This window comes from Leptonychotes weddellii, chromosome 8 (genome assembly GCF_054177405.1).
Source record: "Leptonychotes weddellii isolate Sample4059 chromosome 8, ASM5417740v2, whole genome shotgun sequence".
Taxonomy (NCBI): Eukaryota; Metazoa; Chordata; class Mammalia; order Carnivora; family Phocidae; genus Leptonychotes; species Leptonychotes weddellii.
Genome location: NC_138376.1, coordinates 12,520,443 through 12,539,595, shown reverse-complemented (window position 1 = coordinate 12,539,595; position 19,153 = coordinate 12,520,443). Strand labels below are relative to the sequence as shown.

Here is a 19,153-nt window from a genome sequence, read left to right as displayed (position 1 = left end):
TGAAAATATAGGTAAAAAGTCAAACGCGTTTTAGTCCACCTGACAACCAGTAACACACTAAATGAATCACCCTGAATTTTTTTCTACATATGCAAAGGAACTGACTCACATCTTAAGTGGTACAGCTGATACAATTCAGTATTTTAAGCACACAGAAAGGATTGCTTTTAATTCTTTGGGGAATAAACTGATAGATTCTTGATAGAAGAAAAAGATAGTCATAACAAATTTAGGACAATAAGGAGCTTTTTAAAGTGTTTTAGGCACCTTGATGCTTTGATACATTTTTGGGATGGCAATATCAGGATTTAAAAGTGCCTATCACATTAACGTAGTGTAACTTTTCTGTCCTAGGAACATATTTATTAAAAGCTGATTTTTTAATTGTCAGAAATTGAATTACACACACATTTAATAGAATTATTTATAATTCACTTCTAATGTAAACAGCTTTTATTTGGTTTACTTTCTGCTCTTAGCAATCATGCAGTAAATTACCATAATGAAGCGAAGAAAAAAAATTTTTATTTGCCTCATTATTTATTTGCTTTATAATTATTTGCTGTATTGTTAATTGGATTGAGTCATTCAGAAGTAAAAAGGTAGGAAGAATGAATAAGATTTTCAGCAAGTTTATTATTACCCACAAACTAGTAAAGGAAGAAAGTAGAAATGCGAAATACTAATGTCTGAAAAACCTAAGTGTAAAAAGTATTACTACAATATATACTCATTTACATGTTTTACTTCTTTAGGAAGATGTCCTATAAAAATTAAGTAAAATATCTCTGGAGTCCTCTAAAGTTAAAAGAAGGTAGTGTTTATATCCTAAATTTGCATAGGAAAATTAAGTGTGGTTTCCATTAATTATCATGTATTGTTTAAATTGGCTGACAGATGGACTTATATACCTATCCATTCTTTTTTGTATTTCTCAGCTCATTCCAGAAGCACTTGAAGCAGGTTTTAGATTATAACTCAAACTTGATAGACTAATTCCCTATTGAGATGGGATCTTCTGATAAAACTAGGTAGTTTTACTTGTTTTTCTCTTGGTTAAATTTTTTTTTTAATTACTGTAATTATGGGTAGCGTACTCAGTTCTTTCACAGTTTTGATTGAATAGTAAATTGTAGCATCTAGGTGGATTTTGCCAAGTGCTGTGGCCATATGGAGGCCTAGTAATTCTTTATGAATATGCCAACAAATATATCCTACTTTTGCTTTATTATGGGCTTGGAGTGTAGGTATAAAAGTAGTAAACATTTGTCATTTTATACCAGTGGTCTTCTTTTCATTATACTATTTTGTGCTTTTAAAAAAATATTTTGATTTTTTTTTAAATACAAAAAGATTACGAAGAGTTTTATTACATGCACTCATGTATTCACACCGGACTTGATTATTATATTTTCTCATATTTGCCTCAGGTCTTTTTCATAAATTCAGTGTATTTTGGAAAAAAGCAGCCAAGCATATCATTACACATCAGGTCACCTTTGCTGGTCACTCTCCCTCCCAGAGGCAGACACTAACTGTGCTTTTCAGTTCATTTAATGCACGTTCATATATCCATGAACAGTATGTGTTTGGTTGGTTTGTGTTTTGAATTTGCATTAACAGTACCACCTTGTATGTAGATGCCTAGAAAATTAATTTTGCTTTCTAATTTTAAATTGTTTTCTAGAACAATTTCTGTCTCTGCACATCCTTGACTGTATACTGTAAGAATTTAAATTTTGCCCAGTTGGATGAATGAGAGCCTGCTATCTTTGTGTTTTCTTGATTACTGTCCTAAGGTTGTGTCTTATTAGTCTTTGAAAAGAGGTTCCTCTCCATTAAATCAGCAGTAGTTAGAGATGGGGTCTTGCTTAACAGTTCTTCAGATGTCTGTGTTTTTCGGGGAGAAAGCCCAAAGCCTGCAGTAGGTTGCTGCCTGTCTGGAGGGGGTCCTGTTTTCTAGTTGAACACTGGCCTCCACATGCAGTGCCCAGGGCTGTGGTGGCTGGTCTCTTTTCTGTCTATATCCACTCACTAGGTAATCTCATTCCATTTTCTGACAGTAAATACCACCTGTCTGCTGCTGATTCCAGTACTCACTACAAACTGGCACATCCGTCCACCTGCTCACCACTCCCACTGGCGAGTCTAATGGGCACCTCAAGTTGGACGTGCCCCAAACTTCCGATTCACCCCTTACATCTAAGAAGCACACTTCCCCGAATGTCTTCTCCCATCCTTCCAGCTGCTAGTCCAAACATCTTGAAGTCATCCTTGGTGCCCTTTGCCTCTTCCTTTAAAGTGTGTTCAGGATCCCCTGTGTGTGTGTGTGTGTGTGTGTTTCATGGAAATAAAACATGAGGACAAGGATTTTGTGTTCACTGCCCGATCTCTGGCTTCTTAGGATGGTGGCTGGCAAGTGATAGGTAGTAAATAGTTGTTGATTTAATGAAGGACTGGGGGAAAAAATGACCTACAGTCTGTCAGAAAATTCTTGATTATTATTAGTTTTAGAATTGGACATGTTAGTTTTCCATTAAATCCCTTCCCTAAAATCAGATAGTAGCTATAATACGGCATTTAATGCCTCTACCCATGAAGATTACTTTAAGTAACAGACACAGGAATTGTCAAAGCCATGACGACATTTGTTTGTTAATTTGTTAGTTCTTGGTCATTAGACGAGAAAGTAATTCAAGTTACCTGACTACTCCGTTTTTCCATCCTCTGTGATGATCACTCCAGATTGACGAAGATCTGTTTTTCAGTAGTTCCGGAGAAGAAAATTTGCTTCTCTTGTCGAAGCATTCATTCATTCATTTAGCCCTTGAGCAGCTGTAGGTGATGTGCACGGCTGCTGCCCTCGGGCTCAGGGGCTCCCTGCCTGGGCGGCGGTGTTGGCGCGAGTCAGCCTCGGCTGGGATCGGGGCAGGAGCAGGGATGCCTGGTTGGTTGCAGAAGGATGACTAAGGATGTCCCAGAAGAAAGGGAAGGGACTTACTTATCCAGACATTGCTGTATTTGAACAAGTATCGGTGAGGAGGAGGGGTGTGGGAGGGCAGCATTCTGGACCGAGAGAGTTGCTTGGGCAAAAGCCCTGAGGTTAGGGGCAAGGAGCAGGTGCTAAGCACGTAACTGGGACAGGATGTGAGAGTTGGACAGGGTGCATACCTGATGGGGGCCACGGGACAGGTCAGACTATGCAAGGGAGCTTTAGCCCGGGAGCGGTGGTTCCAGGTGTCCACTCTACTTACTTGTCCTCAGATGTAATCAGAGCCGCTGCTGTGGCAGTTTATACCAATTTCTTGATGTTGTGACACTTGACAGCCAGTATTTCTTCAGTATGATTTTTCTAGTATTTTTATTCTGTTAAACATTCCATAATATGTAAAGTGTTCCTTTGATTTAAAAAGTTTAATTCCATAAGGATGTGGTAAAGTGTAGCAGTTTGTTACGAAGTGTCTCACTTTACTGTCAATTTCCTTTCCCCAGGAAACATACAAATTATTAGAAATACAGTTGTAGGAGATGAAGTGGCTGACTTTTAAAAAAGTAGGAAGGAGAATCAATGTTTTCAAGTATTGCAGTTTTAAATTCTGAAATGTACACCTCCACCTCCTGCTAGACTGAAGCTCAGGGGTCTGAGGCTGGTCAGTGTTGAGTGATCTCTGCCAGCTTCACCTCTCTGCCCCGTCCTTGCTCACTGAGGTTTCCCGTCTCCCTGGTCACACAGTCTCCCCCGTGTAGGGATCAAACACATAGTGGTTCCTCGGGAGACTTGAGATGCCTCATAGGATCCTCTGCCCCTCTCAACATTCCTGCCTGACCATGTGTTCTGCATCTTCCTGGCCCACTAGATGAAAACGAGGGGTCAGATTGTATTGTGTGATGTAGGATCTTTGCACACAGAACTTGCTGTCTTCTCTTTAATGGTGAACAGTTTTATCAGATGCTTTTGTGGCACCCTGCGATCTTGGTATCATTTCTCAAATTTGTGATCTAGCATAAATCTGATACTAAGCCCTGGTGCGGGGTACTGTCAGAAACCACACTGGGCATCCCGCTGCCGCATGTCTCCAGTAAACACTCAGGAAAATGCAGAGGTCTGGCCGGCAGGAAGGTGCTGCAGTGCCTCTCACGGTTAGCTTTTTTACCTTTATTTCAGAAGGGTAATGATTGCAGTGGCTTTTCCGATGCCTTTCATGCCCACACAGCGGCAGTTGTCCAGGGATAGCCGGTCTAGCCCTGTGAAAAGTGAAAGGCTGAAATAACTAAACTCCACCAGCTGACTGTCCTTTGTCACCGAGCTTTGCCTAAACACAGTTGAAATTTGTCGCTACCAATGCTGAGAGATGATAGATGCCCACTAAAGAATATAGTGATTAAAGAAAAATTAAGTAGCCAGATCCAGAGACTCCGTGTCTTTGGGGAAACCATTCCTCTAAAATGTCAAGGCTTGATCAGTATGAAAATTTGTGACATTGTCTTCTCTAGATACTGATTTAAGGTCCTATGTAATTTTGATCGCCACACTGCGTATTTCCTCATCTAACCGTGCGGCCGCTCTGCAAGCAGCGGAGTCCTACAGTACCTTAAGGAAGACGATTAGAGGGGCACCTGGGTCGCTCAGTCAGTTAAGCTGACTCAGGTCATGATCTCAGGGTCCTGGGATTGAGCCCCACATGGGTTCGCTGCTCAGTGGGAAGTCTGCTTCTCTCTCTGCCCCTCCCCCTCCGCTCGTGCTCTGTCTCTCGCTTTCTCTCAAATAAATAAATAAAATCTTTAAAGAAAAAAAAAAGACGAGGGGCGCCTGGGTGGCTCAGTTGGTTAAGCGACTGCCTTCGGCTCAGGTCATGATCCTGGAGTCCCGGGATCGAGTCCTGCATCGGGCTCCCTGCTCAGCAGGGAGTCTGCTTCTCCCTCTGACCCTCTTCCCTCTCATGCTCTCTGTCTCTCATTCTCTCGGTCTCAAATAAATAAATAAAATCTTAAAAAAGAAAAAAAAAGACGATTAGATTCGGCACACGTTAATGAACGTCACATGCCCTTAGATGGTCAATGCTAATGAGACATGTAACAACTTACTGCATATATTTAAATCTTGATCACCTTGGACATCTAAGAAATGGGGTAGATATTTTTTTTTTTAAAGATTTTATTTATTTATTTGAGAGAGAGAATGAGATAGAGAGCATGAGAGGGGGGAGGGTCAGAGAGAGAGGCAGACTCCCTGCTGAGCAGGGAGCCCGACGTGGGACTCGATCCCGGGACTCCAGGATCATGACCTGAGCCGAAGGCAGTCGCTTAACCAACTGAGCCACCCAGGCGCCCTGGGGTAGATATTTTTAAAGGAAGAAAAAAATAACCCACAATGTTGTTGTTTGGGAGATCTGATTCTAAATGCCAGACTTTGCAGAGTAGCACCCAGAAACCTATACCAAGGATAGTGCTTTTAGGTTTACAGGGAAAATTTGGGGGTTTGGTCATTTAATTGATCTTCTCTATAGCACACCAAGATATATCACCAGGAAATACTATCTCTGAGCTTTCATTCATTCAACAAAATTTATTAAACACTCACGAAAGGTCAATGTTACTACGTTGTATCTCACCAAAATTTTTTTTTTTTTTTTAGAGAGAGTGTGCAGGGGGTGGAGGGTAGAGGGAGAGAGAGAATCTTAAGCAGGCTCCATGCTCAGTGCAGAGCCAGACGTGGGGCTCGATCTCATAATCCTGAGATCGTGACCTGAGCTGAAATCAAGAGTTGGACGCTTAACTGACTGAGCCACCCAGGTGCCCCCAGAGTATTTATTTCTTAAATATTATTACCATTTGGTAATGTCTTAGCCAGCTTATGGCTTTCTGGCAAAAATCCAAGGCTTCTTAATACTGTATCTAGTTATTCCTTTATGTCTGCCTCATTTTGTCTATTTTCTACAAAGGTTTACTCTGGGTTTATTTCTCCTTAACTTTAGTATTTATTTTCCTGGCATTATCTTCAGTCTTTTTTGTTTAAGTTATCTTAAACCCATTCCCTACTGTGCCGACCAGCACAATACTCAGAATGTCCTTCACTGGGGTCATGTGCATGTCTCTGGTTGCTAAAGAGGACTTGTTAAAGGTCACTGTGAAATGGTGTGATGAAGGACCCAAGACCCTTGATTTTTTAAATTCCTTACTGCCCTTAGCAACAGTGGGCTGCAAGACTACCCATTTTATCTTTCAGCCGATGAATTCTTGGCTAATTTCCAAGTGGAGTAAATTTACAGATGCTAGGAACCATTTACGTTGAATGAAGCAGGAGGAATTATAAGTTTCTCTAAGCCAGCCATTAAAATGTGGACATTTGGCATTTAAAAAGAAGTTTCCATTTAGTTTAAAACCAGCAACTCAAGCTGCAATTATAGTAGTATGTGCTCACGAAAAGTCTCATCCCTCCAGCCAGCCGCACGTGGTGCGCATTTTCTTTTTGCCGGGCCAGATGACAGTCTCAGGAATTTTGTCCCTGTGCTCTTGGGGTAGTAGTGAATACTTTCTTGTTTTCACCTTTTGTGTCATAAACCGTCCTGCCGGCTATTTGCTTTTCATGCCTTGATCCAAAGAATGTTTTTGTCAACAGTGCCGGGCCTCAGTGCTAGAATGTTAATACGCTGCCGAATGGGGAGAACCATCCAGTGTGGCCAAGTGCAGCTTCAAACATGGTTCTTGCTGGGGTACAAGTCTGGGGTACGGTGTGTAAGAGCCGTGACGTTAGATCGCAGGATTTAAAACCTGTATCACATTTGCCCTTAAAATTAAATTAATTTTTCTAAATGAAATTCTGTCGACATGAAACCTGTACAGTATGTTTCTGTCACTGGGATTTTCAGGGAAAACAGGATTGCTTCTTTTTAAGAAAACGTTCCATGCACAGTACGAAACCATAATAGCTCTGGATATTTCTACATAAGATAAAGAAGTGTCAATATCATTAACGAACGACACAGATACGAGTCTTTTGGTTTTACTTCCCGAAGTGAGTGAACGTTAAACTTTGGCCCCTTACATTCTTAATGATGTTTTCACCTTTTAAAACAAGCAAAATAACAACAACTTATTACTGCCATAGTTGTGGGCTTTAAAAGAATTTTTTTTTCCCCCAAGTTGCTGCTGTTTGTCTGGATCTCCAGGTACTATTTCTAAACTTGTGAGCCAAACAAGCAGGAGCACGCGGATCCCAGACGGGGTGGTGGTGGCCACCTGTGAATCCGATTCTTCCAGCAGGTGTCACCGTGGCAGCGATGTGAGGGCAGGCTGCAGTTCATCCGACCCATGCTGGAGTTGGAACTCCATCTTCGGGGAAACTGGGTGACAGAAGCTTATGGAAACGTTTACTTTTGAAAAACAGTGGTGCCGCTGCGCCTACCTCTTCTTTCCCTCACAAATTTAAATTCACAGAAATTAAAGGCATTAATTTTCCACTTACATAAATTTTTACCAAGTATTGGAAAAATTTAGGAGCAGGGAATGTGTCCAGGAGGACATAAACGAAACAGAACTTGTAAGGGCCACGCATTTATGAATTTGTTAAGTGTGGGGTTTTTTTTATGTCTGTCCTAAAGGCCCTGGGGGACGCAGAGGGGTAAGCTACAGCCTTTGCCCTCCTGGAGTGTTACAGTCGGTATGTCACACCAAGAGAACAATGGTAGGAGAATAGTAGGAAGGCCGTGCACCCCATTGGCGTAATGACAGGACTCCTAAGTACATGAAAAGCTGGTTCCAAATTTTGGCTTTGATGCTTCCTAGCCATAGAGACATCTCTTAACTTCCTTGCTAAGAGGAGTTTGATATCACTGCTGTTACCGTGCCTGTTAGATTGAAACAGGATAGCAGAGTATGGGTGTTGGCCGCCTTTTTCTGGAAAGGGCCTGATAGTGAATATTTCAGGTCTCGTGGGTCATACAGCCTCTGTCATGACTACTAACGTTTGTGGCTGTGACCAAAGGCTGCCTTAGACAGTTTGTAAACCACTGAGCCTGCTACGTGCCAGGAAAACTTTACTGACGAGAACAGGCAGCGAGCCACATGCTTGCCAAGGTCGGATGTAACAGGAACTCCGTGAGGCACGCTGTGGTAGTTCCTGCACTGTGTAACGTGCTACAGCAAAGTGAACAATACCACAAAGTCCTAAATGGTAAGTCTTTGGAGTAGTTAACAAGTCTCTGGTCTCGCCCTTGCCAGCTGGTGATCACAGACAAGTCACTTTTCCTTTCTTCGTCTTCTGTCAGCATGATTTCTGAGGCCGTAGTAATAGTGTTCTTTGGGGGTAGGAGCAGGGCTAAGGGGACGGTGGAGTTATATGAAAGGACTTTTATTAACAAGAATCCAAATGAGAACAAGAGTTAGTGGGCTCTGCCTTGGCGCTATGGGTATTTGAAAGGATGCCATTGTCTTCCATTCATTTCAGCTACCCATTTTCTCTTTTCTCTGTCACCCTAGAGTATCAACCCTGTTTAACAAGTATGTGATGATCCAGAGTTCATTTTCAGGTTTCCAGACTTGGAAACTTCCCCTTCAGGAGTTTCAGGACTCAGCACATGCAGAAATAAACACTCTCTCCTTGTCCTGGAGAAGGAAAGCTACAGCAAGGAATCCCAGCCCTTCAAGCTGTAGGCCTGTGGCTCTGTCCAGGGAGAAAGAAAGGTCCAGGGAAGCCACCCTGTGGGCCTTCCCATCCATCATACCTCCAACTTTGGTCTGAAACTTGGCATGATCAAGGCAAAATCAGATTAACATGGAGCCAAATAGTTTTACCCCCTTCCCCATTAAACAATATATGGTGTTCTTTTTAAATCCTTCATGTAAATTGTGTGTGTGTGTGTGTATACATATACACATATATATATAATTTAAAGATTTATACTGTAAGTATTCTTAAACTTCCACAGTCACTATAAAATGCAGTGTATTTGTTGTGAAATTAAAAAGGTTGAGTTATTAGCTTACATTCTTCTTGGGGATTGCGTTTTATATGCTCTACTATTCATAATCAAATAATTATATGAAGCTTTTAGTTTTTGTACCTATAAGCATTCAACTCATGCATATTTATAAGCTGGTTTAATTTTGATAATTTACTATTGACCTTTCAGGTCACTCTGTAGATAGATTTTTAAAATAGGACATTTGAATGTGGAACATTTAGCAGAGACTGAGGAGCCAGACAGAACCTGGGTTTGAATCTCAGCTCTGACACTTGTGAGCTATGGGCTTGACACTGTAAAATAATTAACTACAATTTACATTTTTTTAAATCCTTATCAGAGAAAATACCCTGTCCTTAACTACTTGTTTTAGTTATGATCAACTAGTGCTGGTGTGTATGTAGCGCGAAGCCAGATTCTCCGCGAGTCCGGGTGGCCAGAACCATATATGCAGCTAAGAGATGCAAAAGTAGGTACAAGATACAAGGTAGGAACAGTTGTAGGTGCTAAAAGCTTAACACATGTATGTAGGTTATGGTGTATTGGGGAGAAATTTCCTGTGCTTTTAAATTCACCAAGAGGAGCGTTGGATTTGATTTCAAGAATTAATAGTTTCCTATTAAACAATAGGAAAGAGAAAATTGTTTATCAGAAAGAGAAGTCTTGGTGAGTATAAGAACAGCAGGGAAGTGGATATTGTGCAAGCTTATCTGAATGAGACAGAATATTGATGTCGAGGGAGTAAAATAAAGACCCTGGAGCACTGGCAGATTGTTTGTTTGTTTTATGCAGCTTTCCAAAAGATAATTTTAATCTTAACAGAAAAGCTGCAAAGCGCATATAGAGAGTTCCTGTATACTATTCACCCAGCTTCCCCTTATGTTAGCATCGTGCAGAACTGCAGAACGTTTGCCAACACGAAGAGATTAACTTCAGCTCAACATTAGTAACTGAAGTACAGAAGTGACTTGAGTTTCACCACTTTTTCCACCGATGTCCTTTTTCTGGCTGAGGATCTCCTTCAGGATCCCACATGGCCCTTGGCAGTCATGGCTCCTTAGGCTCCTCTCATGAGTTCCTCAGTCTCTGTTGTCTTTCATGACCTTGCCATTTGTAGGGAACACGGATCAGTTATTCTGTAGAATGTTCTCAGTGCGGGGTTTTCGGGTGTACGCTCATGATTGGATTGAGGTTGGATTAGGAAGGTTAGAGCAATTGTACTTGAGGCAGTCTTACCGTATCCGGAGGCACGTTACGTCAGTAAGTATTATTGGTCAGGTTAACTTACCTCACTTGGCTAATGTTCCAGGACTTTCTGCTGTAAACTTACTGTCGTTCCCTTTGTAAATATTAAATGTTTGTGGGAGATACTTTGAGACTATGCAGATATCCTGTTTATACACTGGTGGATCTTGCCTAGGATAAGTATTACTAGGGTGTTCTAATTTATTAATTGGAATTTTTCTTCAAGGGGAAGTTACCATTTCTCCATGTGTTCTTTCATCCTTTCATTCATTTACATCCATATGGACTCAAGGGTATATATATATATATTTTATTCTTTGGGTTATGAACAGTCTTACTGTTTTTTATTGTGTAGCTCAAGTTCTCATTCACCGTTGAGAGCTCTTTGAGGTCTGTTCCTGTGCCCTTTTGATGGGCCCCATCTTTTTTTTTCCCTGAAGAAGTTCCTTATTTTCTCGCACACCAAGATGTTTCAGCCCTGACATCAACCATTTCTCCAAGGACCTCTGGTTCCCCCTACTGGAGAATGGTATTTAGAAACCAAGATCTCACTAGGTGGTGTGTTCATTGCTACTGACCTGTCACTGCTCTGTCCTCTGTCACTGGGTAGAGCTAGGAAGCATATGTATATATGCTAACTCCTACTTACACATCTGTATTCATTTCTGTATCGGGGGGGGACATGTACACACACACACACACTCACACGTATGCCATATACATGAATGAAATATGAGTCCATACTGATAGTCCCAGTTCCAGTCCACACAGTTGATTCTAGCCTTCTCTTTTTCTGTCCCTGGCAGTGAGGAACCTGGTCCCCATCTACACTGTGTTTGCATATTTGTTCAACTATAGGATTTTTTTTAAAGATTCATTTATTTATTATAGAGGGAGGGGCAGAGAGAGAGAAAGACTCTCAAGCAGACTCCCCGCTGAGCATGGAGCCTGATGCGGGGCTCGATCCCAGGAACCATGAGATCATGACCTGACCGAAACCGAGTCAGAAACCCAACCAACTGAGCCACACAGGCACCCCTTGTTCAACGCTAGTATTCATGAACCAGTTTCAGAAATCCTAACCCACCTGCAAAAGAAACAGATTTACACTTACAGTCAGTGTGTGTGCAGTTCGTTTTGTCTTCGGCCTTCACCTCATCCGGTCAGAACCCGCACCCAGGGTGGACCTTTCTTCCCAACCCTTCAGAGTGCTTATGTGGTTCACTTGTACTTCAGATAGGGTCATCTGTCTCAGCTTGCATTCCATCTTGGGTACATCCCACATCCAGGCTGATTATGTTTCTATTGACATACTGTAAACTTCACTTCATGGCATTCAGCTCACTCTATGGTGGTCTTTGACAAATGTGTAGAATGGTATGTCCACCCCACAGTTCCATACTGAGGAGTTCCATCACCCACCCCTATAGTTTTGCCTTTTCCAGAGTGCCGTATGAAAGGAATAATAGAATGAGTAGCTTTGGGGGTCTGGCTTGTGCTTTCTCTCTTTATCGCTCTGTCAAATAAATAAATAAAATCTAAAAAAAAAAAAGAAATGTGATTTGCAATGTTTTCTTGCAGTCTCTGCTTGTTTTTATTTTTTGTAGTGTTTTTCTCAGAGAAAAAAGGGTTTTTTAAAATATTAATGAAGCCCAGGTTATCAGTTTTTTAAAATTGTGCTTTTGATGTCGTATGTAAGAAATCTTAGTCTAGGGGCGCCTGGGTGGCTCAGTTGGTTAAGCGACTGCCTTCAGCTCAGGTCATGATCCTGGAGTCCCGGGATTGAGTCCCGCATCGGGCTCCCTGCTCGGCAGGGGGTCTGCTTCTCCCTTTGACCCTCCTCCCTCTCATGCTCTCTGTCTCTCATTCTCTCTCTCTCAAATAAATAAATAAAATCTTTATTAAAAAAAAAAAAAGAAATCTTAGCCTACTCCAAGGTTACACAGATTTTCTACAGTTTCCTTGAAGAAGTTTTACAGTTTTGTATTTTACATTTACATTGAGTTATTGTATAAGGTGTAAAGTATGTGTCATTTTTTTATATGTGGATGTCCATTTGTTTCAGCAACATTTATTGAGAAGACGGTCCTTTCCCCATGGAACTGCCTTTGTCAAAATTTAGCTAACTATATTTGTGTGGGTTTTATCTCTGGATTCTCTCTACTCATCTGTTGGTTCCTATATGTCTGTCCTTCTGCCAATACCACACAGCTTGGGTCTGAGTTCTTTAACTTCTTTTCTTTTCCAAAATGGCTTTGGCTATTCTCATTTCTTTTCTTTCCCCTAGAAATTTTAGAATCAGGTTGTCAATATCTGTAAAATGCTTATGGGATTTTTAATGGAATTGTATTGCATCTATAGGTCAAATTGGGGAGAAATCCTTTCTTAACAATACTGAAATTTCCAGTCTATGAATTAAGTATATCTCTTCATTTATTTCTTCATTTATTTATTTCTTCATTATTTCTTTATTTCTTTAACTAGTATTTTCTAGTTTTCAACATAACAGATCCTTTTTTAAATTTATACTTAGATTTCATTATTTTGGTGCTATTTTAAATAGTATTGTAGCTTATTTTTGAATTCTAGTTTGTTCATTGGTGGGTCATAGAGTTCTTAAAAGATTTTTTTTAAGATTTTATTTATTTGAGAGCGAGAGATAGCGAGAGAGAGCACGAGTGGGGAGGAGGAGAGAAACAGGCTCCCCACTGAGCAGGGAGCCCAACACAGGGCTAGATCCCAGGACCCTGGGATCACAACCCAAGCCGAAGGCAGACACTTAACCAACTGTACCCCCTTAATAGATTTTTTATTATCCTTTTAACATCTATGGGTTTGTAGTAATAGTCCCTTTTTCTTTCCTAATGCTGGTAATTTGTATCTTCTTTTTTTCTTAGCCAGTATTACTAGATATTTATCAATTTTATTTATTTATTTTTTCAAAGACCCAGCTTTTGGTTTCATTGACTTTCTCTGCTTTTCTTTTGTCAACTTCTTTATTTCCATTCTTATCTCTGTTATTTACTTTCTGCTCCCTGCTTTGGGTGTGATTTTGTTTTTGTTTTTTTTCTAATTTCTAAAGGTGAGAACTCTGATTATTTATTTAAGACCTCTCTTCTAATAGAAGTGTTTGATACAGTAAATTTCCCAATAACCACTTCTTTAGCTGCCTTCCACAGTTTGCATGTTATATTTTAACTTTCATGTAGCTCAGAGTATTTCTGACCTTTCTTTGAGACTTTTTCTTTCACCCAAGGATTATTTAGGAATATGTTAGGTAAATCTGGAATACTGGGGGATTTTCAGGTATCTTTCAATTATTGATTTCGAGTTTCATTCTGTTTTCATCCAAAACATACTCTGTATGACTTGTATTAATTTAAATTTGTTGAGGTTTGCCTTGTGGCTCTGAATATGGTATATATTGGTAAATGTTCCATGTATACTTATAAGGAAAGCATATTCTGTGGGTTGGGAGGAATGTTCTATACCTGTCAGCTGGGACAAGTTATTTGATAGTGTTTTTCAGGTCTTCTGTGTTCTTACTGATTTTCTGTATACTTGGTCCATCAATTACTGAGAGTGGAATGTTGAAGTCTTCAACTATAATTCTTGACTGGTTTATTACTTTTTTCAGTTTTAGCCTCATTTATCTTGAGGCTTCATTTAGTTGCTACACTTTTAGGATTATATGTGTTCATAGTGAGGCAACCCCTGTATCATTAATGTAATGTTCCTGTTCATTCTTGATAATATTCTTTGTTCTGAAATCTACTTTGTCTGATATTAGTATACTAGTTAGTTTTTCCAGCTGTAATTTAGTTAATGTCGTAAGGTATATCTTTCTCCGAACTTTACTTTCAATCTATTTATATTTAAAATAGGCTTCTGGTACACAATATGTATACTTGGCGCTTGCTTTTTTTTAATCCAGTCTAGCAGTTTCTCTCCTTTAATTCGTGTGTTAGACCATTCCTTTTAATGTCATTTTTCATGTAGTGGAATAAAATCTATCACCAGCTGTTTTTTTATTTCTTTTTTTCTTTCTGACTTAATTGAGCATTTTTTATGATTTTGTTTTATCTCCTCCTTGACTTGTTACTCATACCTTGTTATGTTCTGTAATTTACACTTGTTATATTTTATCTCTTCCTTGACTTTGTTACTTACACCTTTTTAAAAAATGTGGTTGTCTTCCTTCAGATAATGCTACATTATTTCACAGGCAGTGTAGACACCGTAACAGTGTGTCGCTTTCCTCCTTTCCGTCCGTTGTGCTGTAGGTTTGTACCTTCTCCATCTACGGATGCTATAAACACACAGCACACTGTGACTGCTGTAGACCTTCGATTGTCTTTTAGAGAAAGCAAGTAAAACTTTAGAGAAATAATTTTATCTTTATCCTATTTCTGATGCTTTCATTTTTGTGTGTATGTAGATCCACATTCCTATCTGATACCATATCCTCTGTGCCTAAAGAGCTTACATTAACATTTATTGTCAAGTAGGTCTGCTGACAATGAATTCCCTCAGTTTAGGTTTTTCTAAGAAAACCTGCATTTCTGCTTCATCTTTGAAAATTATTGCCAGTGAGCACAGAATTCCGGGTTGGACCATTTTCTTATTGTCATTGTTACTTTGTTTTTCATTTGTAGCATTTCATTTCATTCTCATTCACAGTTTCCATGTCTCATCTGAAATTCCCACTGGACATTGCAGGTTGTCCACCTTTCCCATTAGAGCCTTTAACACATCACTTATTTTAAATTGTCTGACATGTCTAGTGTCTGTATCACATCCAACTAGTTCTGATTGCTTTTTCTCTTCTGAGTATGTTTTTTTTTTTCCCTGCCTTTTTGTATGCCTTGTAATTTTTGTTGAAAGCTAGACATCTTGTGTAAGACAGTGGAGACTATGTAAGCAGTCTTTCTGCCTCCTAAGGGGTGTGCCTCTCCTGCAGGGCCTTTAGTGTGGGTGTTAGAGTTTCTTTAGTTAGGAATCTGACAGTGTGTGAGAGATTTGTTGAAGCCATGGCAACTCCCACAGCACCAGAAGCTTCAGATTCCTATAGAGATAACTTGTCTTTGGGGGAATGGGTGGATTATGAGAACAGTGCCTGTTTCAATCCCAGTTTTAGGTCTTCCCTTTGTACTGTGTCTCAGTGAGAGTCACTCTCCACATTCCTGTTCTTCTCCTATCCCTTACCCAGCAGTTTTTGGCTGTTATCTTGTCACTTAGAGGTCCTAGCTTGGCATTAAAGGGTGAAGAGGAGGACAGGAAGCCATCTGTGTTCTGCTTCAGCCTCAGTCATCCACATGTACCAGGTTCTTAGGTTTCTGGGCTGTGGCCCTTGTGTTCCCCCACCACTTCCTCAGCTCCTGTGGTAGACTCAGCTGGTAATCTTGTCACTGCTCAAGGAGTAGAGCTGTGTTTTTTCTCCTGTTCCTCCCACTGCAGTAAGTGTTCACCAGTGTCCTGAGGGCAGCAATGCTTGTGCCCTTCTCTTCACAGCGTAGTGTTTTTTTCCTAGTGGGGAGAGGGGGTGTGGTTCCAGGTGGAATGTCTTGCCCCTTCTCTCTGGCTACCACTCCTGTCCCCCAGACCTGGATCACAGTGGATACTGAGCGCTCTTTTCTGTGAGCACTTGAGTGGGATTCATGGCATCGAGCCTGCAGGAGAGCGTAGCTTCAGAGGATTCACACAATCCTGCCAGACCATAGTTGGCTCTAACCAACCTGTCAGCTGTTTAGCTGAATTCCTCTGCCAGTGTCCCATTGCATCCACTTGAGATGATGCAGGCTTGGTGTCTTCTCTCTTCCTGCCCACACGGTCTCTGCTTGGAGCTTGAACTCTTTGACTGACTAGGACCTCGGCTTTACAAGGAATATTGAAAAAGTCGTAAATATAAAAGTAAGACTGTTCTCTTTTAAAACAGAGTAATAGTTTTTAAAGTAAAGCAAGTTTTATCCTAGTTAGACTCTGTAGCAGGGCTGACCTCTGATGAAATCAGCCTCCCTCTCCAGTCACCTGTTCTCCTAATCATCTGATGTCTTCTGATTTTCTTCAACTTTCCCCTTTGAGAGAAAAAAAAAAGTATCTAAAAATGTCTGATTTGGCACTGTTGTGGCAAACTCAAAACAAATTGGGAATGACTCTTCAATTTTAGAGTTTCAAACATCAGATAGGGTTGCAGAGAGGTATCTGTGAGGCAGAAGGCAGGGCAATTACCCCAAAATCACCCATTCCATCTCTAGCAAGGGCACTTGGTGGGATTCAGTAAATTAGTGTTATTTTATAGCAAAACAGAAGCCTTAAGGCAAAAAGCAAATGAAACCACGTTTTAAAGTAGCCTACATGTGTATGTTTTGCCCTTGAATGTTTTAATTCTAAAAGTAACATGTACTTGAGATAAACAACTTAAAAATTCTAATCCATTCCATCTTCTTGAAATAATTACCCTCAAATGTTTTGGTGTCCATCCTTTGAGACTTTTCTCTAAGAACTTATCTTTGTAATATACAAGGAGTAGTAAAATAAATTAATATGCAGACCATTTGGAATATGCAAGAAATAAACCTCTTCAAAATATATGTGTAAAAGCAGAATGTTAAAAAGTACGTATAAATGCAGAATGTTTCAAAGCTAAGCTGAATACAATGTGATGTCTTCTTTATTATGGCTCATGACAAAGAATTGGGGTAGAGATTTTGCATTCATCTTCCTCCATTTAACTTTTTAAAGTTTATTAGCTTTCTAAGGGAAAGCACCTTTAATTTTGTAAGATTTTTAAACAGGTAAAGTTTTAAATCACATGAGCTTATGAGAATTTTGAAACCATTTGAAACCTGGACCTTCTTGAATATTCTTTGTTAAACACAGTCCCACATGAGTTTATGAGGCTGATATGAATTACTTTTAGTTAACGTTCCTCTTCCTGTGAGGAGTTGAATTAATCATAATGAAAAAATGATGGGAATATTTAGCACCTCTCTTAGTAAAAAAGAAAAGAAAAAGTAGAAGTCTTAAATATTAAAGAATATTACTACCCAGAGGACAATGGAAACATGTCTAAAATACTATTCACTTATTAATTCAAATATTTGATATAATTATTAAATAAAATTATTTCACTTACAAATACAAATGGCATCAGGTTTTTTTTGTTTTTGTTTTAATTTGTCCAATGAAAAGGAGATACAAAGTAGTAGAGCTCAGGAAGAAAGCGAAAGAGGGAACACAAGCAGGGAGAGTGGAAAAGGGAGAAACAAGCTTCCCGCGGAGCAGGGAGCCCGATGCGGGGCTCGATCCCAGGACCCCGGGATCATGACCTGAGCCGAAGGCAGACGCTTAACGACTGAGCCACCCAGGCGCCCCTATTTCTGATTTTCTTGATACATTGCCCTTGCCTGTGTACTCTTCTGAGGTCCATTTCATGTTCTGCATCCCTAACAAGTGTCCTGGCCATGCCGCTCTCTGGCAGCACCTCCCCTCTGATTCCTGACTGACTGACCTATTCTTCCCCTCACCGCTCTCCTCGGCTAACCTTTGGGCTTTTTGTGGGTAGAGCCCTCGTCTGTTCTATTCCTCACAGCATTGCTAAGCTTATAAAAAATAATAATAATAAAAGGTTGCGTTTGTCCACATGCAAAATATTCTATAACATAGCCCCCTGGTTGTTTTTATTAGATGAAAAGCAGAGATTTGGTTTCGAGCGGTCTGGGTATGATCTTGAAGAATCGGATGGCCCGGATGAGGATGATAATGAAAATGAAGATGATGATGAAGACAGTCAGGCTGAATCTGTCTTGTCAGCAGCTCCCTCCGTTACCGCCAGCCCGCAGCACCTTCCATCTAGAAGTAGCCTCCAGGATTCTGGGAGTGTGGAGGAGGACATCAGGATTGCCGACTGCTTCTCTGGGGTGCACACAGACCCGATGGATGTTCTGCCCAGAGCCTTGCCTACCAAGATGACCGTGCTAAGCACAGTGCAGTCAGACCATAGCAGGAAGAGAGAGTCCCCAGCGAAGACCAGGCAGCATGGTACAAAAGACGGAGAAGAACCAACAACTCCCGTAGACTCTTCTCAGTCCCCCGAAGCTGCACCCAGATCCCCCTGTCACCAGATGTCTGTAGACTACCCGGACTCAGAAGAAATTCTGGGAAGTTCTGTAGCAGGAAAGACTATCACTCTAACACAGGTAAATGCTTTGTTGTTGGTTTCCTTCCATTTACCCTGTTAAATACGGGGATTCTAATGACTTAAGAAAATAATATACTTAAATTATTTATTTCTGGCTAAATCAGTTTGTTTAGGCTTAATTTTTTGTTTTATTTAAAGGCAAAGGACATTTATGTCTTTTGGCTTCTTGCTGGGTATTTTAATCAGAGTTCACATACTGGATCATAAATCTGTGAAAGAATCAAATGGATCTTTAAAAATCTGTTCATTTGAAAAAATATGTATGTGCCCCTTGGGAATATGAGCCTTGGGACCTATTTGTCCCCGCGCTTACCCTGAGTTCTTTTTCCACTGGCATTGATATGATGGATTTGCACTAAATTATCCAAACATTTTGTAGTTTGCCCCTGTCGGCAAGACAGCTACCAGTTTCTGTGGCAGAGTTGGTGTGACCCAAATAATGTACCAAGAAGTTCACTTTGCTTGAATGATCAAATTGTTGTGGCAGCTTTAGAGAGCTTCTTGCTGGAGAACCAGCTCAGGGCCAGACACAGGCCTACGGAGACACGACCTACGTGTGCTGTGAATGGGTCTCTGCTTTTACCCCTGGTGTGGCTCATGAGGAATGTTTAAATCTCTGATGAATACATTCATCTCCCTGACACTTGTCTTGCCTGGAGTATGGATTGACGATGGCCATAGGATTTATTTCTAAATGTGGCAGATTTTGGTTTGCGAGGTGACCCTGGAGAAAAATAAAGACTGT

At 40.5% G+C, this 19,153-nt stretch overlaps 1 protein-coding gene across 6 annotated transcripts in view; it reads left to right on the top strand.

Annotated features, from left to right (window-relative positions):
- The window catches only part of HIVEP1 (HIVEP zinc finger 1), a 141,385-nt gene that overhangs the window by 119,635 nt on the left and 2,597 nt on the right, over positions 1-19,153 (top strand). For all 6 annotated transcript variants that reach the window (XM_081827662.1, XM_081827663.1, XM_031027243.2 and 3 more), the window contains one exon: positions 17,895-18,406. In XM_081827662.1, coding sequence (XP_081683788.1) covers positions 17,895-18,406 — 512 coding nt within the window. The remainder of the gene's footprint in view (positions 1-17,894; positions 18,407-19,153) is intronic.